The 25,979-nt window shown below is 33.8% G+C and overlaps 1 protein-coding gene across 1 annotated transcript in view; it reads left to right on the forward strand.

The window, feature by feature from the left end:
- Positions 1 to 25,979, forward strand: part of DMD (dystrophin) — a 1,215,125-nt gene that overhangs the window by 491,883 nt on the left and 697,263 nt on the right. Inside the window, 5 exon segments of the mRNA XM_035901725.1 lie at positions 695 to 856; positions 9,028 to 9,138; positions 13,077 to 13,250; positions 16,089 to 16,244; positions 22,455 to 22,625. Coding sequence (XP_035757618.1) covers positions 695 to 856; positions 9,028 to 9,138; positions 13,077 to 13,250; positions 16,089 to 16,244; positions 22,455 to 22,625 — 774 coding nt within the window.

A 25,979-nucleotide genomic window follows, 5' to 3' on the forward strand; every position in this document is an offset into this window, starting at 1 on the left:
CTCAAAAAATGGATTGTATAAAAGGCGATGGTAGGCAATCCACTGTGGCACTGATGGTGGAGTAAAAACAAAAGTTAACTTCCTAGACTAAAAGAGACTGTGGTTAGAGTGATAAGAGATTGGGCAAGTCCACACACAAGACAAGACAAAGATCCATCTCTTTTGGATTTTTTTTTCAGGATAGGCATTGCCTCTGTTCCAGACAGCTATTTATACTTCATATGAGAGAGCTCCTTCTCAAGAGAGTCTTTATCCCTCTCACTTACTGAAGTGGATTTTCTCGAATGGGATTGTGATGGCAGTAACCTTATTCTCAGTAAACAAAATCTCTTGAACTATATAATAAGATCAGGAGGACCGCTATGCCTCAGAATGAAAGACTGCGCTATCAGGATGGTTTTATTATGCAGCTTTGCCACTTTCCACTTTGTATAGAAATCCTCAATGCATGCATTGGTTTTTCGGGGTCCTGCATTTTTTAGATCTGGAGTTTTGTTTGTTTCTTACTGAAAAGAATTGAATGGGTGGCAAAAAGATGCGCAACTTATCATACAAAAAGGTGGATGAACATGAATGAGGCGTGCTATTTTTGACTCTTAGCCTGCATGTTTTGAAAAAAAAAAAAAAAACTGTGGAAAAAATGTATTACACATATTATTACTGTGAATATTGATAACGTTGTCATTGTTTTTAGGCTGTGAGAAGACAAAAGAGTCTTGAACAGAGCATTCAGTCTGCCCAGGAGACTGACAAAACCCTCCGCTTAATCCAAGAGTCTCTTGCTGTTATTGACAAACAGCTAACAGCCTACATTGCAGACAGAGTTGATGCTGCACAGGTCCCTCAGGAAGCACAGGTAAGTTATATACAGGTTGAACTGATGGGCTTACTGGTTTTCTCAATCAACTGAAGAGTGTTTGGTTGTCCCTCAGCCTCATATTAATAATGGGTATTTGCAAGATGATCATTATGAAAGTGCAAGTAAATTTTAGGTAGGATTACTTTGAGAAGTTCAAGCTAGTTTTCTAGTAAAGTCATATTTTCCATCTGTTTCATATTATATATGGGTCCAGAAAATTTGAAGAACTGTAAATGTCATGGAAGACTGCAGTAACTTTAAAACGACAAACAATGTGACTCTTTAAAATCCAGTTCCCATCCTAGAAAGAAGAAACTCATCATCTTCACTACTCTTAGATGGCTCTTTTACAAGGTTGATTATGTAGCCTAGGGATTGTTACTAAATTATTGGAACATAGACAGCATTGTTAATTATTTCATGATGTGTTCATAAATGTACTTACACTTCAGTTTTTACAGCTCATGTTAGTTTAACAGAAACAGCTTTTCCCATTCTTTAGAAATGGTTTATTGAGCCTTTGAAATTAAATTGTACATCTAGCTGTCATTTTTACTCTTTCATTGTTTCTTCTATAACATCTGTGTTACTGCAGCATTAAAATGGTAAGAATACAAATTAAATAAAACCAAGTATCTCTGGTATAAAATTATTAACAGTATACAATATTATGTACAGCAACTTTTCTGTAAATTCCATCTGAATTTAGGAAGTCAGATTACAAAAAATAACAACCAAATAAAAAAGGCTACAGGCAATTTGAAAGCAAATGCTTTATAATTCAATTGTGTTTTTTCTGGCATGCCTGTAGAGTTTTAAATCATTGTAAAAAATTAGTAGTAGCTTAGATGATCTTTATATTCAGAGGTGAATATATGTAACCCTGAAAATCATGTTTTATTTCCATTAAAAATAAAGGTTTGTATGTCTTTTGAATTTAAATGTAGATAGATCTACCTTTCACTTGCTTTTCTAGTGCATGTATGTTCGTAGGTACATGGAAATATTTTTATGTGTGTGTGTCTGATTTTAAAAAAGTTATATTTAGAAAACAGGATTGTATTTTCATTCAGACTTATTTTGAAGCTGATTCTAATTTATTTGCTTCTAACTTATGTCAGTATAAGAACAGGATCAGATTCAGACATATTATTGTTCCACTTTGAATCCTAAGCTATGTTAGCTATTACTTGACCCTCCTCAATTATTTTTCTCCTTCCTTGCAATGTGAATAATGTAAACCAATTTTGATGAAATAAGATATAAATCAGCATTTGTTAAAAATGTATCAGTTTAATTTCTCATCTTGTAATCATATAAATCTAGTACATAAGGAAAAATTTATATGAAAGTGTACTTTTTTTGTGATGTATTTGGACCCTTACATTGTAGCAGTTTTCAGTGGTGCTTCATATATCCTGTGGATGCTTCTGGTTTATGTGTGTCCTCAGGTACAATATTGGCAATGATCACAGGCTGTGTAAGAGGAAGTAATTCAGACCTTCAACAACTGAAGCAGCATAAAACTCAACCAACCTTAATTAGCACACTTTTATGGGAAAATTTCAGCTCAGTGCTTTTGCAGGACTTGGTTTTGTTCTTGAGAATTTATTGTCTGATATCGAGTTCACCCGATTATACTATATACGCTGTGGGAAACCACTGTAGAGGCTGCTGAGTTTCTCCCTTTCATGTTTTTATTTTAAGATGCCAGTGGGACATAATGAAAAAAACCTGGTTAACAACTGAACAGATTTAATGCAAATACTGAAGTTCTCTGAAGTTCAGTTGTAACGTTCTTTAAAATCCTTAGAGGGAAAGGGAATAAACAATTTTATGTGGGTAAATATACTAAGTCATTCCTTTAGTGAATGGCCATGCCAACTGGTAGCAGAACAGGCACATGCTGAATGGCCACATCTCCTGCAGAGGCTCTGCTGGCACAGCTCTTTTGTAGAGCAGAAAACAGTTCATTCATATAAGATATTCTACTATAGAGTCTGCACAGCTGGAATGGGAATCTTTCAGTCGATGACGGTTTCTGGGCAGGGGTCAGTTTATCCATGCTGAGGGATTTAGCAAACTGTTCAGCAATATGTGCTGCATTTCTAAAAGAACATATGGGAGAATTTATAATCAGAAAGCTGTTGAGGGTTTGGGAGCTCTGTGTATTTGCTTCAAAAATTCAAATCCGTTTAGAGCTTTGATAGGACGAATAATCTTTGGTTCAGCTGATTGGAAATGAACCTGAGAAAACAAAACTATATTTAGCTCCTCTTTTAAAATTAAATGATCAGTTTAGTTTGTTCAGAAAGTTGACAGGCAGAAAGGGGAGTTAAGTATCTGCTGTTCAACTTCTCCGTTGGATCATTTTTTGAATGTAAATTCTGTGTGCTTCTTACTCCACCATGTGGCACTGAGAATTTAATGCTAGAGAGCCACTGCCACCCAATTCATTTTGACTACAACTAAAGATGCTGTATCCAGACAAAACAGTCTTAACAGCAACCACGCAGATAAATCAGTTCAGATTCCTCAAGGTGTGGCCGTGAGAAAACTGGAATGAGGTAAATCCTAAAACAACATTATGCTTGATCTCATGATCCCAACTGAAGTCTCTTTAATTTCTCTAAATTTACCAAGAAAATACAGAGAATTAAGTCATCACCACAGGAATTTGCCAGTTGCTGACTTTTTCCCAAGTACTCTTTAACTGACAGGAAGAAAATAAATCTGTACTGAAAATATTACACTTATGTGACAAAATATTTTCCAGATAATTATTTTTATCTTTGTTAATAACTTCTGGTGGAAGAGAGAATCTCCACTTTGTACTTCTATTTAGTCTGAGTGATTACATAGGGGGGTTTATGTTATGGGACAGAAAAATACACATATTTCACTTCTCACCTGCCCATGACAAATCACTTGTCTGTTGTTCTCTCTGTAGACTTATGTTAAATGCAATGTGGAGAATAAATGAACCATATTGTGTTTATGAGAAAAGCGAACGTAGCATACTTTGTCTTTTCAATAAACTCCTTGAATAATTTCAGTTCTGTAGTGATAAGCACTACACACCCAACTATTTTCTAAGTGAAGTTGGTTATTAATCTGTTTTAAAAATATTGTTGTGCTATGTTCAAAACTAAAGTTAATGTGGTGATAAAATAGCAGAGTTGTTCAGTTGTGCAATGTGTTAACTGGCAAGGATAATGCTATGCTTCATTGCCTTCAGACTAATATTTTGGGACAAAGAATTCACAATTGTCTACTTAGTAAAATATCTAATGTTAAAGATATTTACACTTACTTTTCCTCTGCTGGAAATTGTGAGAATTATTTTGTTCAGCCATGATCAGTGGTCAAAGAGGCAAGAGCTCATAAGCATTATTCAGAAGTGTAAGCTTACATTTTGTCATGCATTAAGTTTTAATATCAATGCAGATTTCTGTTTTATACAGGTTCTCACACTGTACGCATCTCATAGCATCTGAATACTGCATGAACTGTGTTTTAGCTACACAAACCGCATTTGTCATGTCCAACTTACTCAGTCTTGCCTTGCCAATCATGTTTCTATCTTCTGATGATTTGCTCTTCTCATTTGGACTCTTCAGTTAATCTTTCTTGAAGAGTAGTGTCCAAAACTAAGTATGCTGTTCTTGTTGAGACTTACCTGTATGCTACAACATCATAATTGATATGTATTACAAGTTTTTCTTCTTTTTTTTGCGAAGGTGTGACATCATTGGCACATATTCTTTTTCTGCTTTTAAAGATGGGCGCTTCAACTTCATTTTTCTAGTCCGGTACTTTGTTTATCCTTTCAGAGTTTTCAAAAGTACCAACTAACAGTTCTGAAATTGTTTCAGATAAGTTTATGTCTGCTAGAATCATGATCTTTCCATTTACAGAGATTTATTTACCAGAATGTTCTCTAAATATTTTAAGTGTCCTCTTTAAGGACCTACCTGTCTCTAATGCATCACCCTGTGTCTCCATAAATCTTTGCTTTAGAATAGAAAGCTTTTCAATGTCTTTCATTAAGCTTATATATTAAGAATATTAAGAATATAGGACATGCTGCTTCTTGAGAATTTGGACAATTTTTTGTCGCAGAATGAAAAGAAACTTTTTGTACAGGGACAGGTTTTATAAATCAGGTTTTTTGTTAGTAAACAGGAATTTAATGAATATTTTTCTGCAATTGACTTTAAAGAGAAAGAGAAACCTGAAGAAAAAAAAAGGAAGAAGTGCGGTAAATTCTGGCAACTTTATTTTAATCTAATCCCCTCTCTGTAACATTTTTAATGAACTATAATTCATTACGTTTAGTGTATTTTTTGTGGAAGCTTATAAATCAAATTGAGACTAGTAAATTAGCCACTCTAATTATAGTGCATGCCCATAAGAAATATTTCACCTATTCGTTGCTTATTCTAAGTTCAAGTGACATCAGGGTTCCCTGTCCCATCTTGGAATGTGTTAATATACGTATCACTTGTATATTTCTTTTTCTGGATTTATCCAGCTTTTCAGAACTTACCAATTTGCTGATCTTGGTGGTATAGTCAATATTGACTGCAAAGTAATTCCTCCCTTGGTTATGAATTTCTGGCAACTAATATAAAACACAACACAGTGATGTCCAGCAATGTGAAACTAAGATGGCCTGGAGGATAATGTGCACTATAATACACATGTCCTGTGACCTTGCTTCGTTCCTGAAATACCAGAACCAACAGTCTTCTTCCTTGTTAAGGAGCAGACAAGAGAGACGAGAGGTTTCCCCCAGTTCTGGGTTGGAAAATGTTATCCCAGACCTGCCATAAGAAAGCAGTTTCACCAGTGTGTTTTCCAGACTGTCTTTCAAACTTTTTTCAATGTGCTCGTACTACATCGGCAGGAACTGTCAGCTGTCTTTTAAGCATTACTCATATGAAAATCTATGGTTACCCATTAGATGCACAACCCGTCTAATGTTGTCTTTTCAGCCATTATTCCACAATATTAATTCTATGTATATTATGGGTTTGTATTTTTATCCTTTGGTTATAAAGAAATCACTTTCTTTTAATTAAACACAGAAAGTTGGGGGTTTGGCTTGTTGATTTTTTTTCCAAATTACTTTGTATTGTTATGATTTTTCTAATTATTTCTGATTGGCATTTCTTTTTTTTTTTATAAATATGACTGTTTTTCTAATTGTGGTAGTAAGTATTGATGGGAAGTGACATATAATCAAGCCTTCAAGTTCAATTTTCTGTTGCAAATAATGTTAAAGAGTTTGTTTCTGTGCCCTGTTAACTTTTTTTCTAAATGCCGCTCTTGAAGCATAAGATTGCAGCTAGATTTGTAATGGTTTTCAAATGAGACAAATAGTCATGTTGGTTCTTTTGGCTTTTCTTTCTGTGATTCAAGATAGGAAAGGTTTTTCCAAGAGTTAGCTATGTTGCCAATTTTTTGCTTTTTGCTGTCAATACAGCAAGACTCTCTGCATTTCACTGTTCATCTTTTTAAAGACTAGTAATTGAGAAAAGTAATGTATTGCATGCCCTTGGAGCTGAAATCCTTTTGCTCTAGCAGTGGTCCTCATGAGAACAGGCATAATCAGTGCCTTTGGTCTTGTAAGTATAATTAGTTTATATATGTATATATGTATATATACACACACACACACATACACTTACATTTTAGTTTATATATATATTGCAAATTAATAAACTTCGTGAAAAAAATGCCAGTGATGGAAAATGAGAATACTTAACCTGTAGAACAGAATCATTTAAGCACAGTGATATTTATTAGTAACATACACTACATTATATTGTAATGTTCTAGAAATGAAACAAAGGCAATTTTTGCTGTAAAGCTCTTTATCTCCTATTCTGACATCAAAATATGGAATTAGAGAGAACAAACATATTAGAGGAAACTTCTCCTGCAGAGCAATTTTAAAAAGATTAAACTTCTGCATGGAGATTATGTCCCATAATACCTAATTGCTTAAACACTACTCTTATCTGTACTGTGCTGTTCTGACCTATTCAGATAAGAACTGTTCAATTATATTATTTCCAGAGTGACTCTGACATTCAGCAAAGTAAACTGGAAAATACAACCGAAAATCAGTTAATTTATGAGGTGCAGAAGCAAACAGTTGAAATTCTGGATGTGATACAGTATATTTTTCTAACATTCAGATGTACTTCATCCGTGTATAGAGGATGTTCTGACTTCCAAGGCATCAAGACGTGATTTGGCTTCAGGAGCTAATTTCTGAGTCACCACCAACAATTGGGTCTGTGTGACTGCACAAACACAGAAGATAATCTTGTTACAATTTTAGTATGCTTTGAGGGGGAAATTTTAAAATTAGAGAAGGAGAAAAGTAATACTCAAAAATAAACTATTTAATAAAACTTCTCTCCTTGTATTGCATTGTCCTTTTATTTGACCGTCTTTTGTTTTCTCCAGACTAAAATATCATATCTTGAAAAATTCTATTATTTGCTTCAAATAATACTGGCCATTCAGTACATAGCCTTGACAAGGAGAACTCAAAATACTCACTATGAAAAATAGAAAATGTACAATTATGATAATTTTAAATGAAAAATTTCATGTAAATAGAAAGTTTTCTGTCAAATATTTTACTTTTAAAAATACTTTGCTTCACAAAAATATTTCTCTAAATAATATAGGATAGTTTAGACTTGTAAATATATTTTCTCAATTAAATTTAGTAATGACTCAATAATTTTCTGTATTTTTGTAAGTCTTTTTCTCTTAAAATTGACTTTAATACATTTCTAGTATAACATGTGAATAACTGCTTTCATTGTAATATTGCTATATACAAGACATTGTTATACAAGTCATTACAACCATGTAACACTCCTATAAAGTAGATGTAAAAAAAGACAGACAGTGTACACACCTTTGTACTTAATAATGTATGAAGATATTATTAAAAAATACCTATATATTAATTTTTACTTATAATAAAAATGTAAAGGAACAAATTGTAATTTAAAAATCGCTTTTCTTCATTTTCATAATTCTTTATAGTCTTTTTTGAACTACATAGTTTTCACATTTTACAAGTGTAGTAGTAGTGTAAGATAAATGCATGTGCATATATTTAAATTTATAGCTAGTCTTTAGTGTATCTGAGAAATTCTTTTATACCATAGAAATAAAGGATTAAATCTAATATCACTTTTCATGCAGCAACAATGGCCTTAAATACCTTTCCTGGTGGGGACATACCTTGTCTTTATTTCGTAGCAATTTCTAATAACAGTTTCTCATTTTCTAACAATTTAAAGATAAAAGTATGGGAATAGCTCTAAATTATGTTGTATCAATATACACTATGGGAATTCTTTTCCATTACATTGCACTAGCCAACACTGCTTAAGTTAATTGTTTTGTGTAAAGTTGATTTATGGTGAACCAGCAAAGCTGATATTTTTCTTGTGATTATTTGATTGCACACTGGTTTTGCAGAAAGTCATAAACAGAAATGTGTTTTAGAAAACGGATTAAATTAATGTATTAATGAACTACATGTCATTATGCATTTACCATATCTACAGATACTGAACATAGATCCTGGTCAGTAATATGCCACAAATTCTATGCTGTTTTAGACATACCACAGATCTGTGAGATGAAGATGTTGTTATAGGTACAGGATACTTTGATTGTTTTTTTGTCAACTTGCCTGAAGATGCTGTGGAAATAATAAGAAATAAGAATAGCAAAGCAAATAACTTTTCTATTGTATTTTTCTTTTCTATGATGAATTTTTAATTTTCTTCCCAATGATAATAGTTTCTTTCCTTTACATAAAATAAATCTTTATTTTTTTCGCCTATAATTTAATCACGATTTCTTTAGTGAGACTACGTCATTACTGTCACAATGTCAGAGTTATATAAGTTTGAATAGGAAAAGTTTGTATTATGATCAAGAGAAACTAAACTAAATAATTTACAGGGTGGTGAACAAGTAATTCTTTGAATAATTTCTTCTAATGATCCTGTATATTATGTAGTACTTCTGTTTAATATCTTTCAAAATCAACTGTTCCAAATTAATATTAACAACATAAACATTTTCTTCAAATCCTGCTGACTACTGTCTTTGTTTTACAATAGAAAATACAATCTGAATTAACAAGCCATGAGATTAGTTTGGAAGAAATGAAGAAACGAAACCGGGGTAAAGATGCTGCCAAAAGAGTGCTTTCCCAAATTGATGTGGCACAGGTATGCAAATCTTTATTTCCTCCATCTTTCCTTCACTCATGCAAGCAAACTGCATGAGTAATACTATTACTATAGTATGAAATGTTCTTAAGGTATCTCTCCTGGTTTCGCTGCTCCTTTCTGGCGAGGGAATTAGAGTGGATAAAGCATACCATCCATACCTTCTTACAGCTCATTTTTCTACTATAGCCTTCCTAACTAGTTGGCAGCAGCTCTAGGGTACGCAGAGCTGACGTAACCAACTGGTGAGGACACTATATAAGGGATGTTTTGAATGCGCTGTGGTTGCAAGAAATAAAACCACAGTGAGGCTCTTTAGTATACCTTTTCAAAATATTTAGAGTTAAAAGTATTTTAAAATGTTTGGAAATATTTGGTAGAACTGCATTTGAAAGACAAATCTATGCTGAGCACTGCATTGCAGTCATCAATTTAAAATGTTAGCTAATGCATTATTTCATCTAGCTTAATAGACATAGACAGACCTGTTTGAAACTGAAGAAAAATTAATTAACACTTAGGAACAATACACATTTCTACCCATTAATCTGTGATGGGCCCTTGACTGTTTTGCTGCTTTTGTTTTTGGCATTACTGCCAAAGTTTCCCAGGCTGCAAAACAAATTGTCAAAATTCAATAGGAAAGACAAAGAATTTCATTATGGTATTAATAACAAAAAAGTCCATCTTTTACTTCATCTCTGTCAAATATTTCTAGGTATCTTAGCTTCAGTTTTATATTTATTATGGATAACATTAATGGCTTTTTAACAGTTAATTAATTTGAAATTAACAAATTGAGGTTTGGGTTTTTTTAATGTTTCCTCTTATCTACAAGACTAGCTTTTCTTTCTTTAGAATATTTATGTTTCCTTATCTTTCTGTCCTCACACTAATTCACCTTCTAATGGTCTCCATGGCATCTGTGATGTTGCCTGTATTTCATCAGTGAAATCAGGTATCAGATAACTTCGTATCTAAACATTTATATATTCAACAGCATGCAAGGGAGCACTACCCTTCCTAGATGACTTTTTTTTTTTCTTAAAACATCATTGTACAGATTTTTTTTTTTCAAAAGGCTTCTCTAGATGACCATATGCATCAATTTGCATTTTGACAAATTGGTGGGGTCATTTTGAGAATCTTTTTTGCCTACATCAGATAAAATATGAACAAAAACCAGCTAATTTACATGCATAATGTAAATGCCAACTACTAAAAAGGGTAAAAGCTGAACCCTTGATTCCAAATATTCATGACTATATTTTATTTTAGGCCAGTGAACTCTTTGAATTATTTTCCATCATTGTGCAGTACTTCTGGTGGTAAAGATTCACAAGATTTGTCTTTACTTTCTTTTTTTCTGAAGAGCATTCTCACTTATAAATAAATGCTGCATGCATATCCTTTTCTTGTGCTAAGTAATGTTTCTAATTAGACATATATTTATACTAATTTTTGTCCCATTATCTAGATAGAAAGTAAATAATTATGAAAATAAGTAATTTCAATGAGACTGTGAAAAAATTAACCAAACATTGGTTAAATGACAAAATTTATCCTGCCTTTTGGGCTACTGTAGCTTGAGAGTTAAGTTCTGATTTTTAAATTTAAGGGGAAAAGGACAATTAGCAAAATAAAAATCTATTTCTGCCAGAGCAATTTAAGACCTAGATAGTCCTACTAGGCTAAGAATTGTTACATGAAAGTGAAGTCTTCTCTGAGGAAGGGCTATTTTGGGAAATTCAACAGTAAATTCTTTGCAGGAAGAAATTACACAGCAGACAAATTATATTCTTGTTTCTTTATTATTTTCATGTGTCTTTTAAGGTAAACACACTTGTCAGAGTAAAAAGATAGTTGACTCCCTTCCCTTACTGCATTACTTATTCCTAGTGATATTTTAACATTATTTAATGTAATAAGAATGTTAAATGTCTAAAAATATTTAATTACCTGTAGTTCTGCTACAGGATACTTTGCTTCTAAAGAAGACATTAGTTTCAAGTCAAAAAGGAATTACACTGACTTAGTTGTGGGCTTTCTTTTTCTCCCATCAGTTGTTGCTATGCTCTTTATCTAGGCCAGCCAGGTTTGCCTACTGACCATGAAGTTTGAGTATTGCCGTCAATGCAGCTGTTGACGTGAAGTAAATTCAGCTGACTACACATTTTAGCATTTAAAAATGCTCATGTTACTTCTCACCAAAGATCTGTTTAGCCCAAAACCATATCCACAATAGTAGCCAGAAGATGAGTGATGAGGTCCAGTAAGGTGAAGATTATATGATGCTTCCCCAGTGAATTGCAGCTGAGCAACTTTGGGGGCAGAGGTATTCAAAAGCTCATGTCTGAATGCTTTCTGAAGTCTTTTAAATAGCTGGAATCCTCAACTTCATTTAACAGCTAGTTACACAGATTAACTGAATGCCACGTGAAGTAGTCCTTTCTTTTGTTCGTTTTGGTTTCCATATGTAACAGTTTACCTTGCTGTCACCTTCACAAATTCTGAGAAACAGTTAACAATCATTTGCTAGGCAACTTTTGGCGTGCCACTAATTTTAATCTCCTTCAGATAATTTTTAATGTATTGACCAACGCAAATTTTAACATTGTCTATTTTTCCAGACTGACTAGTATGTTAAATCATACTGAGACCTTTAGATGTATAGCTTTGATTGTCCTGTTGTTCTTTACACATTTTCTATTTGTTTTTCGAGATGAGGTGATCAAAACAGCACACATTATTCAGGCACAATATAGATTTATACAATGACTTTTGTACTCTGGCAGGTATTTTCTTTTTTATTCTTTATGTTCCTAATCATTCCAAATACCCACTCTGCTTGTTTGGCTGCTTTTAAGTATTGAGCTGATATTTTCTTAAAATCGTTGGAGTTAAATACAAGCATGTAGTAAAACTGTTGTAGTTATCTGTTATAACTCCAGTGAGAGTGCTAATAGATAATTTAGATCCCGCTTGTATATCAAGCTTAGTGTTTCTTTTGTAATGTCCATTATGTAATTTTTGGATGAATTAATATAATTTGCTTGGTGTTTTCCTACAGATCCTCAGTACTGTGCAATCCTTCAGTGACTCTTCATAGATGGCTTTGATTTTCTCTACCATTAATACAGTCATTCCCTCTTTTTTCTAGATCATTTTTAATGTATTGACCAACGCAAATTTTAACAGCTACCGATGTGGCATTACAAGCTTCCCACAGGACTTGATCTTCGTCAAGTTAAAGTGTCACAAGAAGATAAAAACTAATTAAGTATAGTGTATGCAAACACACTGAATGAAAATAAGACCATTTATTCCTACCCTTTATTTCATATTTTTCTTCAATTGTTCACTTATTTTTCCCCTCCCCCTGAAGTAGGGATCATGTAAGCAAGCTATATAATTAATGGACAAAGATAACAAATTGTGAAAATTGTGAAATTAGAAGCCATGCTTGTCATAGATTTTTCTGCATTCAAATTACTTTCTTTTTACTCTAGGTTATGCTTTTTTAAATTGAAATAGAAATCAATTTTATACTCTAAATCTCAGGTTTTGTGCTAGACCTACTTATTGCCCAGCCACTTTATTTGGGTTTCTTTGAGGGACAAAAAGCCATTAAACTACTGTTCACTCCTCACCCCTCCATCATTTTACATATTGGAAAATATAAAATCACTCCCTTTTTTCAGTTGAGTATATGGTCTCACTGGCTCTGCTGCATCCAGTGTCTAGATGATACAGGAATTCTTTTCCTCCTGTGAAGACCAAGATTCTCTGCTGCTGGTGTTTCCCCCAAAAGTTTCAAATTCTTTAAAGAAGAAGCTGCAGTTGATAATGCACTCTTAAGTATTCTGAAATGGGTCTGAGACTTGGCTTCAGTGTTGATTTGATTTCACATTTAATACTCATTCAATCTTACTTTTCAGAAAAAGCTGCAGGATGTCTCCATGAAGTTTCGTTTGTTTCAGAAGCCAGCCAACTTTGAACAGCGCCTACAAGAATGTAAAAGAATTTTAGATGAAGTGAAATTGCAGGTGCCCAAGTTGGAGATGAAGAGTGTTGAGCAGGAAGTAGTACAGTCACAGTTGGATCATTGCATGGTGAATATTTAAAGATGCTTTCTTTCTATTTGTTTCCTGCCTGTTCTACCTTTCAAATTTAAAGTATTTTCAATGACGATGTCAGTATATCTTCAAGAGATATTAGAAAATATTCTGAGAAACATTTAAGAGCAAAGTTACACAATGAAAGTTATAGGAATCTTTTTAGTTAGTTAATTATTTTTTTTTTAAGGAGAGGAAGATAGAAGTATTTGATCGTCTTTGTCATACTTCTCTCATTTGCAAATGAGGTTAGAAGGACATTGTACATTTAAAATGTCAAAGTTTCCCAGGATATAACAACACAGTGAAATAGTTCTAGCAGTCTTACAGTGACTTTTTTCTCTCTATATATTGTTCTCTTCTTCTGCCATGGCAAAGACCTCTCAGAAGCATGGGATGCTAATTAAATGAAAAATTTTGAAGTTATCTATTTATGTGGAGAAAGCTAAAAATTACAGAATGATGTCCTGAATTCAGGATGAGAAACAAAGTATCAGGTATTCATTAAATTGGGGGAAAAAGAATCAAAATGTTCTTATTTCAGTGAACTTTCAAACAATGGTCATGCACTTTCACTATGTGAGAAGGCCAGTCAGGATCCCTTTCTAATTCCCCCTTCCTATCTTGCATATTAGTTTATCTCCTTGGATTTGCTCAACTTTCCACAATATGCTATGATCATGGAACTCCAAGATGTAACCAACAGATATGTTGCAGTCCACAAGTCTATTCTAGCCAGGAAACACAAAACATAGAGCAAAACCATAGGTTACAGCTTCTGTGAGATGGCATGCTGTGACTTTCTTACAGTTCAAGAGCAAAAGATTACCTGAATATGTCCTAAAGAATAGAGGAAAATATGTATGTATCCCTTTAATATCCCTGTAATCCTGTACCCCTTTACTGTTGAAGTGAGGTAAAGATAAAAATGAACACTGTGTGCTTGATGATAAAATGAAGACTTTAATAGCAAAAATCAGGACAATTGGATCCTTGTCTTTAGCTGTTTGGTTTTTTTCTGGAGCGATGACATGCCTGCAGATATTTTTTTTTTCCCTCAATCTCTTTCAGATCGAAATATAATAATTTAATTTTAAAAATAAGTGTGGAACAAGATGATGTTATTTCTTTACATCTTGGGTTTTTCTTAAATGTAATCACCCTTAAATTCATATTCTTATCAGAATTATAAGAAGCCCTGTAATTAGAAGCTGTGTACTGAATTAAAGTATCTTCACTTGGCGACTAGTTTTTGCAGCCCTGTCATATTCTATGGAATACAGTGTTCTTAGAGCATCTTTATCTACAAAGGATCCCGTGATGTTTCTGTTAAAAAAATCTAGTCACAGTATCCCATCACATGTTACCCAATGTGCATCATACAACAGCTTCCTAATTTGTTGGCAGGTTTTCAGTGATGAAGAATGTATTTATCACATTAAGCAGCTGGAAAGTAGTTGGACTATATACATGCTACCTTTAAGTAAATAAAATGATAACTGTGTTAAGAATTGGCTTAGTAATTAAGTTTAGGTTATGGACAAAATGCACTAGTGGGTTTTTTTGTTGTTGGATCTGCTTCAAAGTCATGTCTTTGATGTCCAGATATAATAGACACAGATTTTTCATTGTGGGAGATACTGCTGCTAAAACAAAAGCTCAAAAACCTACTAATTTATTTTGCAGTTCTGTCTAGGTATACAGGACAGTAAGTTTATTTTCCAATACGTGATGGCAAAATGCTGGAACACAGAATTAATATAGGCACATAAACAGTTAAGCTTCTCAACAGCACATACCTGTGTGGTAATGGACACTGTGTATCTCTGTGGAGGGTTTTTCCACTCTAGAGTTCAGTGGAATTTCCATGCCATTGCAGAATTGATTCTTAGATTAAAAAAAAAAAAAAAGCTTCAACTTCTGCTCTATTTATGTAAATGTTAACTGGGCATTTATGTAGCTGATGATGATACCAACTTTTTGCATATGGAAAGAAAGAATGCTTTAATTTTTCTCAGTATCACTTATTTGAAATATTAGGGAAATGTATTGTGTTTACAGATTTCTTGCATGCCGTTGCTTACTGAACAGATATTTATCCCTTATTTTTTGCTTAGTCATTGAAATAGTACAGAAAAATGCAGTGAATTATATTATACATATTGGTTTAACCTCATTATGTTACTTTTTCATTTAGTTTTTTTAATTATTTAATTGTTTGAACAGTATTACACTTAGTAAATGTAAGGGAAATCCTCTCTCCTACCAGTCTCTTGATTTAGTAGGATGAAAAACTGTCAGATTTTTAAATTAATTTAGTGGCTATTTGTAGTTCAAATATATCCAACAAGCTGTATAAATTGACAGAAGATACCTCTTGTTGTTTTAAATACTGCAATATCTAAATCAGTTTGAAAACAACTTTTGTCCTATACTAAAACAACTAGTGGTGGTGTGTACTTTCTTATCTATAACATTTCTACCTTTGGCTTTGGTGACAATTCTTTGAAGCCAATATTAGTAAAGACAGGGGGTTCCAAATCTGTTAATTTGAATTCTGATTTAGAAACTGATCAATTTTTCTGATAAACTTTTTTTTAATACACTCACACAGTCAGGGTGAGTTTTCTCTCTTCTTAGGTCACATACCACGATACCTCTCAACTCCTTTAGCTTTCAAATGGAGTGGAAGGTGCTCAGAGTCATGCACGATGGTGGTTTTATACAGCAAATAATGCAAAGACTTCTAGTGCACCTTTATAATATCTTCAATAGTCTTTTCTGGTTTACTTGTTTTAATGGTGCTATTTCTCTTTCATATTTCTATTTGATTAGAAATTATATAAAAGCCTGAGTGAGGTGAAGTCTGAAGTGGAAACAGTGATAAAAACTGGGAGGCAGATTGTTCAAAAGCAGCAGACAGAGAACCCAAAAGAACTGGATGAAAGGCTTACAGCTTTGAAGTTGCAATATAATGAATTGGGTGCAAAGGTAAGCACTGTGTTTTTAATACAAAACTATACCCTCTTTTTAACTGGCAAAGTGAAGAACAGTCTTGGTATAGTAAGTAAATGGGGTTTTTTTATTGGTTCCTTTCAATGCCCTCACACTTTCTAAACAGTGGTACTGAAAGAATAGGGGCAAAGGCAGGCATCAGGATGGCTATTCAGTTGCTCTGTGAAAAAATAACCTTCTAGAAAAATATAAAATTCCTTTATTACAATTGAAAATTATATTTTCTTAATTTTTTTTTCTACTAGTTCATTGTTTTTTAAGGGTCAGAGGGGGATTTTTTTTTTTTCATTTTAATGCCTCACAGTCACTTGTTTCAAAAAACTTCATGTCAGAAAAATACTTAATATTTTTTGTGATTTTTTTCACATTTTACTTAAAGAGCTACTTCATAAAAGAGACAGTTCTACCTTTTCATTTCCTTCTGCCTCTGACCATACAAATCTCCAAGTAAATAATTTCCATTTGTTACTGTTCAAAAATCTGTTGACCAAAAATTCTTGCTGCTGCAGCTTTCCTCATTAAACATTTGTGTGCCACTGATTTGCTTCTTTGGCACTCTTGAGTTTAACTACATGTGTTCAGTTATTGTCATAACCGTTCCCTGGTTTTAACATCATGTACAACCCTGACTTACCTTATCTTAATATATAAGCCACATAGAATATTGTTTAGTTATGAGTATGTGGAATAACTGCCCCATTGTTATATATCTTGGATATCAGCAAACCTTTGTTCAGAATTTAGCCATTTGTCATCCTCCCTTACATAGGGATTATCAAATATCTTCATGTTGAGCAAAAGTGAATCATCATCCTTTGAGCTCTGTAAAAAGGAATGCATTGCCTTGGAATACATCTTTATTTTACAATAAAAAAAAAAATCTAATATATATACAGTACTCAGTTTGACCACTTAGTGAATATCAGCATGTAATTAGGAGGACTACAGGAATACTTTCCCGATATTCTTTTATATAATCTCAGCTTCACCTACAGCAAAAAACATATAGTTCTCAAAATTTGTCAGACTTTTACTTTATGAGGCCAAAGATAAGTTTTATATATATATACACATAATTAACCTTGTAGAATCAATGCATATTAACTTCCTGAGCACTGTCATTGCTTGTGTAAAATTTCCATCTATACATCATCTATCTCTTTATCAATTCATCTACAGCTAAATGCTATTACACTTCCCAATAGGAGAATGTTTTTGTTTACTCAAATTTTCCTAAAAGTCAACTAAACAGACAGTAGGAAAGACAGACTACTAACCAATATTAATAAGACTGTGATTGGAAAAAAAGAAAATTTTGTGTCAAACCCTAAAGGCTTTTTATTCTGGGTCTGCGTTATCTGTGGAGTATCTTGCCTGCTTCTGAAGTACAATCCTCTACAAGGACCTTTGAGCTCTGAAGAGGAGTTGTGGCATTGTCCTAAAGAAGACACAAGTCAATTAACAACTATCCTTCATTATTCTGTTTTATTCCTCTTGCCTTCATTAAAACTATCCACAGAACTTCTAAAAACTATAGGGTTAGAGTAAATTTGATGCTGTAACTGGCTGAATGGACATTGTAAATGACAGATGTAGTTGTCTGTTTCCTTCTACAATTTATATAATTCAACTATGAACTAGGACAGACTGAAAATTCTTTATTTTGTCAGAATATAAGTTATTAGAACCATTAATTATTAAGAGCTAGGAAAATAAACCCATGGTAATACTGACATTCAATATGTGGTTTAAACCTTCATCCCCACTGAATACAGTATGATATAGCAGTAAGAGTAATGTTACTTTTGGCAGAGATAGTACTCAGCTGGGAACTTGAATTAAAACAGTTCCCTCTCTTGCTAGAAAATAAAGGTATTAAGAGACATCAATCTTTTGAGTGTCAAGAAAACTGAAGAGTCTGCTTCATTAAGGTGTAGATAGCTATCATTTCAGATTAGACAATGTATTTGGTTTCTCCATTATTTTAGAAAGGACTGTAGCATTTATTCCTACATTATGTTTAATGTAACAGCAGACAGGTGCCATTGTTACAGGAAACCTCTCTTAACTAACGAAGGGATAAAAATGTTCCATTAGTGATCTGAAGTGAGCCATATTGCAGATTAATGGGTCTCAAAAATCTGCAGTGCTGTGTTCAGCTTTGTTGCCCTAGATGTAATTTCTCACATTTACTTCTGTATAGCATGATAGTTAACAGTTTTAGAGATACACAAAGGCCCAGAGATATAGAACTAAAAGAATCAGTTAGCCATTATCAGCCCTAATTGATTGCATTGAGTCAACGTCTGCCTTTTTAAGAAAAAAATGGTAATAGTTATAACTAATAGTAAGTCTCAGGACTGAACTGTATGGTCAGAGTGTAAAACACATCTTTAAGTGTAAACTTGCTTGTATGATTTCATATGTACTGCTTCCAGAAGACCCTCATATTTAAAACAGTCCTTCAGCACATTTTGAAGCATGTGGAATAGCTTAATTTAAACATGTGCTGAAATGTTGTGCTCTCAAATGGACTGGAAAATTATTCTTATTTCTAATAATTTCATGCAATGACTAGTGTAGTTTTTCTATATATATTTAGGTATCATATATTGAGATGCTGTCAACCTAGGAATTCTTCCCCCTGAGAAGAATGGGAAGATGTAGGTGTTTTTTTTCTTTATTCCTTTTGGTTTTGGCTTATACACATATGGATCGACATACCTGTGAATAGTCCTAATTCTCTAGGCAGTATCAGACCTTAAACCTCTCTTTGGTCTAGGAATGAGTTTTACCTGTTCAGAACATCAAATTTTGCCCCTCATCTTTCACCAAATGTGCTTTAAAAGCATGATTGATAATTTTGAATCTTCAGCAGTGGCTTCAATGTAAATAGGTTTGAGATGAATTGACAAGAAACCAAAATGTCATTTGAATATCATGGTGTAGTGGTTGCATTTATGATAAATATTCCATGCATGTGCTTGCTTATGCATTCACTTGCCCTTATTCTCTCTCTCTCTCACACAGGCACATATACATATATGCACAAAACCTACTATATTAAAGCTCAGGTAGTTTGTTAGTTGAGAGTGGCTGTGAGGTAGGGTCTGTACCATCCTTGCATCAAAACTTTCTGTGGTAATACATCAGAACAGGGAGCTGGACTCTAAAAGAAAGTGGCGGTAATAAGGTTCTTGCTGCTCTCCTAAGGGCATTGTGTGCAGTAGGGGCTATTACTTACAAGGTCAGGTCTTTCCTCACAATAGCACTGCTGCACAGGAATTTTTGGCTGTTAGACTAAAAGGTTGTAAAATACCTTTCTTTTGATGCAAATATCTGCTTTTCTTATTTTATTTTTATTATTTATTACATCTAAGGATTCTTGTGAGTAAGCTATTTAGCATAGCTAAAATAGCTTTAAAATATAGAGAAAATGTATGGAGATAGTTTGATATCATTGCATGAAACAGAAGGCCTTTAGAGGGCACTGTGTCCTATTTTTCTTTAGAAAGACATCTCTACATTTGAATTACAAACCGAAACTGATTAATCAGTAACCTCTGGATATATACAAAGTCCATGGAAATAGTGTAATATTAATGATATTATATACAGAATTTAGAGATGTATATAGCAACACAAATATTCTTTCTGTGTTTCAGCATGTATCAGTAACTTCATTTTATAGTATACCGAGTGCTTAGGATTCATACGCAGGCAGTCACACTTAGGATAGTGCACTTTGCATTATATTGCTACTACGTACCTGCAAATAGTTATTTATAATGACAATTAATACTCATTAGACGAAGAGGTGAAAATTTGTGTGGATTCGTGGATCCATGTGTGAATGGAGCTCTAAAAAGCTGAATTTTATGGTCCTTCACAGGGATTTACCTCTTGGCCTGACTGTGAGTTCTGCGGTCTTGTTTAATAAATTTGGCATACAAGAAAGCACATAAAGCATATTCAGTGAATAAATGTTCTGAGATTTTACTATTAAGCCTCCACAGAGTGATAATATATGATCAGGGACATTATATTGCTTATTCCCTGGGCAAATCTGATCTGTTTACCCAGGGATAGCAAAAGCCATGTACCTAACCTCATAACATCCTGTTACATTTTAAAACCTCAAACTCTCCTTGGCAGTAGAGCTAGGAATCAATTTTGTTCCTTGCACTGCTACTTGTATTCAAAACGTGTCAAAGCAGAAAATGGTTTTAGTATATATCAATACCAGTTTTGGACACTTGACACTACTGTAGACAATTTGTTTCTATTTAAAAATATTTAAATAAAAATCGGTGGCTACAATCTCAATTGATTACTAAATGATGTACAAGGTAATTAGTAATTTCTTTTAAATATTAGAGACCTACTGAACACTTCTAATCCACCTTCTTTGATTGACCTTTTTTAAACTTCGGGACAACATAATTTGTTAATCTGTATTTTCTAACCACCAGTTGCCCAATGTCTATCTGAGATCATTTACTCTTCTGCCTTTTCTACTAATTATGTGAAACCTTCTTTGTCTCCATGGATATGCTCAGGGGCTTGCAGGTAGGGTTATTTTCCCCTATTCCTCCAAATTATACCAAAATGTAGTGTAAGACAGTCAAGACAACCTAAACACTCAGCCTTCCTTCCAGGTACCATGTAATACTCTTAAAAGGCCTTAAGTAATAAAACAGAGATTGTCCACAGTACTTCATTTAGCATATGAAAAGGCTAACTGAAAAGCTGTGAGTGTGAAGAGGTGAATATGGGGATCTAGAAGATTGGAAGCTAGTGGTGGAGGTTAAGATTTAGGATAGTCTGAAAAGTTGTAAAGTGTAGAAGACAGCAGAAAGCTGCCGCACATAAGTCTGTGGTGAAGACTCCCATCTAAGAGACTGGGAATCAGTTCCATTGGATGTAGCCTGGGACTTAAACTGGGTGAGAAGTTTCAGGAAAAAGTGAATAAAGGTTGATGCTTTAAGGAAACTAGAAGTGAGAAAATAGAATGCAGATAAGAGGAAGAATTTAAAAGGGGACTGTGATGGAAGATGGAGGGACTGTGGAAAAGAAGCTTGGGGTTACAGTCTACAGACTGAACTTTCTTCAAAAAGTTTGTAATGCAGCCTACTGATAGTAAATGCTTGTGAATCTCTCTAGAAAATGTATATTTCAACTTTCTTTTGTTGATTTATTTAGAACAGAGATGCCTAATATTTAGTCAATGCCAAATAGAATCACACGAGGACACTTGAGGACACCTTGGTTTTTCCCCCTCTGTATCAAAGAAAGTGAAATCATTATATAACCAAAATACAAGTGTTCCTATTGCAGGATGGCTGTGAGTCTGACTGCATACTGGGAGCAACCTGCATCATACTAAAGTGTCAGACACATTTTTGATAAGGAGGTGGGAGGGGGGCAAGAGAGCTTAGTAAAGAATGCATCGAAGAATGTAATGCAAACTGCACGAGTTGTTCTGCAGTGACCCAAATAAATGTTATTAAACCATGAAAAGGATTTGCTAATGAGACATGTTTCTGCTGATTTTTAATTTATTTTTCACTTTGCTTTGAAAAAAAAAAAATACAACCTCCTGTGCAACCCCCCTACATTGAAAGAGTATTAAAAAACCAACAAATATACTGACAATAATATGCTGAGAAATTAAGAACTTAAAGGTGACCGTGCTGCCTTAGTTTGACATCATTCAGTGACTTCTGTGTTTCAAGAACATGGTGTTTCTTTGGCAGAGATTTTTTTCTTTTATGTAACGTAACTATGTAGAGAAAACATATCACACTATGGCCATCTGTATGAAAATGTAATCTTTGAAGGGTTTTTGACATCTATTTTGTGTCTCAGGGAAAGCCTTTTAATTATTTTTTTCCAAATTAGTTTTCTATGCATGACTTCAAAACAGAGGAGTTGGTTTGCACAGGTCTGCTGCTAGTCCAAACTCAATGCATCTTTATGCACATTTTTTCTTATAGGTGTTTGCATTCTAGCAACAATATTACAGATATTGAGAGAACTAAGGCAAGCCATAACTACATTAAAAGTGCAACTTGGCTTGTAAAATTGCAAGCTAAGCTTTTATAGAAAAGTAGCATATAGAAAATGGTATATAAAAACCATTAAACTTGTTTGAAGAGTTAAGAAACACATGTTTTCTTTCTGCAGGTGACAGAAAAAAAGCAAGAGCTAGAGAAATGCTTGAAATTGTCCCGGAAGCTACGAAAAGAAATTAATGCTATGACAGAATGGCTTGCAGCGACAGATGCAGAGTTGACAAAGAGATCAGCTGTGCAGGGGATGCCTAGCAATTTGGATGCTGAAATTGCCTGGGGCAAGGTAACAACATAACACACACTGTACCTTTATATATCTCAGTTTATGCATATTACAGAAAGAGAGATTTCTTTCTTGATAAAGAAAGAAAGTAACAATTCTGGTGTTTTAATTAGTGGAACTTCTGTAACTGTTATGGCATTATGTCACCCTAACATTAATGCTCAGAAAAGTTCAAGCCATCTTGTCTCTGCATGTATCAACAGCAAAATTCACATTCATATTGCAGTAATCTTCACTTAGATGAATTTAAAGTCCGAATTTCATTTTTTCGGAGTACTATAAATTATCCATCCAGTATCCATGTAAATAGAGATGCTTTTCTCTCTCATCCCTTTCTACCATGATTAGACAACTATTAAACAGTAAAACAGTTCCAGTGGATGAAAGATTAAAGATGTAGGAACATGATATATTCCACATGTTCAGTTAGCTGTCAGGAGGTGGGATATTTCCCTGGAGGTATTTAAAAGATGGGTAGATAAGGTGCTTAGGGACATGGTTTAGTGGTGGGATGGCAGTACTAGGTTAATGGTTGGACTTGATGATCTTAAAGGTCTTTTCCAACTTAAATGATTCTATGGTTTGTTTTCTCACCCTTTTTCGTTTGTAGCTCATTCGTTTTCATTCTGAGGGTTTCTTACTTCCGTGAGGCTTCAACCTGAATCCTTATTTTGTGTCAAAGCCTAACAGGAAACTTTCCTCAAAATTACTATGAGTGCCACAGTTTAGATAAACATCTTACAGAATCACTGAGGGGAGCAAGAATTATATATCAAACTGCATATCCCTGTGATGTTAAGACTTAGCACAGTATCACTCAGCACTGGCTAATCTAGTTCTGCATATGTAATAAAAATCCAGTCAGAATATAAGCAAACCAAGATATCATTGTACACATATACCAAAATCTATGCTTTAGAGAAAACTGCTCATCATTATCCAAAGCTTCAAAATTTCAAATAATTATGTGCAACCAGCAACATTTTGGATAAGTGTTCCTATATAACTTCAAAACAAAACAACACACACACACCCCAAACAGTGTTGTTTATTTTGTAAATGTTTACCACTTCTGGTTTTTTTTTAATATGAAGAATTCCTTAAACATTTTACCAGTCTCACCATGCATTATGGTATTTCCATAATGGTAATGAATAATACACAGGCAACCTTACCACTGTTTTTTAAAGGCTGTGGGGATTAAAGGAACTGGAGTAGAATTTGGCTTGTGGTTTGTTTTGTTTGTTTGTTTGTTTTTCTTTAACTGCCCCTTTCAAGCCTTCTGAGCTTGATCAAATATCTTTGATAAAATGATAAAATGTCTTTTGGCCTACTCTGATGATTTACAAACAAATAACACGAAAAAGTCTACAAGTCTTCTGCGATCTGTCTCTAAGTGACAATATTTTTAAAGTAGTATCCAAAAATATATAAAGATCAATTTTTTTCTATTATTATCTTAAAATTACTGCTTTGACTATTGTTGCTTTGACATTCAAATCAAAACCTCAATCCTTAAAAAAACCATTGCTGCTTGAGGTTCTCTCATTTCCAATTTGTGCCTTTCCTAAAGTAAACTCTGAGCAGTTCCTCTTATTACTTTTGATTGATATTGTGTTCTTAACATCCATAATAAAGGGCAAGTGTCAGATTTTTAAGAGATGGATTAGACAATCATATGGGTTTAACATCCCTGAACTAAGCTGTCAGTTACTCAGCCTATTTACTCTGTCATGAAAATAAGAATCATCTTTGGTGGTGTTAAACTACACGGTACAGTTCTACTGAAACAGAAATGTACACTGTATGTTCCTGCATGCGTGTTCAGGAAAGTTAATCCAGATGTATACAGCTTCACAGCAGCTTAAATAGAAAGATTTGTCCTTAATACCATTTAATTGTTAGATGTGAACTTTCATGCTTCAGAAGTTGCATAATTAGAACCTAAAGTCTGATGATCAGTGCAGTTACACAGTAGGAAGGCCTTGTTATGTCTCTCACTTCCTACAACAAGTACAACATGTTTTTATCTTATGACAATCAAAAAAGGGTAACAAGAGCTAATTAAAATAAGAAATATTAACATGAAAAATATATCAAATGGGAACCACTCCATCTACTAATCTCGAAGAACTCCACTGAACAGTGTGAATTTTCATGAGGAATTGCTACATAAAGGTTGCAGAAAGAAATGGTAAAAAGCATATTTTGGCTTCAAATCCTGCCCAAAGCCTTCACTGCAGTCCATCTGCATATGATACCTCAGCTCTTCTCCTTCAGTCAGCTCATCATTAAAATAAGAATAAACCACTTTGGATGAGAGCAGCTGCCTGTTGTTGAAGTATGTTTGCACTGAGTGGTTTTCAAAATTCCTTTATTAAGATTCTCTTAAAACCAATATTTACATAAATATAAGCACACTTCTAGTTTTGATCAATCCAACAGATAGTATTGATGGCAGATGCTAGCCTTCCAAATATAAGTATTTGCAGAAATTATGTGATGTGAGTATACCTTTTCCCTAAAGAATCTGCTCCCACTAAGAGGCAGGAACTGCTGCATGTTATCCTGGACACTTTACAATTCTTGTGAGGACTTCATAAACAAGTACGATAGTGATCCTCCTATGTGGATTTCAATGAGGCATCATACAAAATCATACATCAATAATTCAGTCCCCAGAACCAGGGCCTCACAGTATCTGATTAATGTTGCAGCTTTGGGCTTTGGACTTCCCGGGTAAATAGGCTGCCGAAGACAGTAACTGATCTAATGAAATGTACTGGGAGATGAATTAGGCCCAGCGGATTGCCATTGTGAGGAAAGTCTGCAGAAAAAATAAGATGGAAAATAGAAGGGGGGAGAGGAGAACTCAATAGTGTGAACGAACTGAAAATTGGATGTGTGCTGCTGTCGACATAACTAAGCAGAGAGCTCATAATCTTTTTTATTTACCCCACAAGGAAACAGTTATATTTATTACTGCACTTATTTCTAATTCATTTTCAGTACTCAAGACTTCTTATAAGTGAAAGGAACTCAGAGGGTTTTAGAGATTGAGTCTAGAATAAAAACTTTATACATGAGAACATTGGCTTCAAGGTATAAACACCTAGAAATAAAAAGGAATGTCCACCTGGAGTAGGAAATTATGTTAATGAAACATAGCATTAATCTGGACATGAAGGCAAGTATGTTAATTGTTCATGTCTAGAATTTTTCTAAGGATGGAAGAAAAACTTGGCTGAGTTATGTGAAATGAGATGGGCAATATATTGAAGACTGTAAATCCTGCCTTTTTACTCAGTAGAGACAAGCTAAATCTTTCCATTTGAATTCAGTTCTGTTATAATA

The sequence above is a fragment of the Egretta garzetta genome, unplaced genomic scaffold (assembly GCF_000687185.1).
Source record: "Egretta garzetta isolate BGI_Z169 unplaced genomic scaffold, ASM68718v1 scaffold70, whole genome shotgun sequence".
In the NCBI taxonomy this organism is placed as follows: Eukaryota; Metazoa; Chordata; class Aves; order Pelecaniformes; family Ardeidae; genus Egretta; species Egretta garzetta.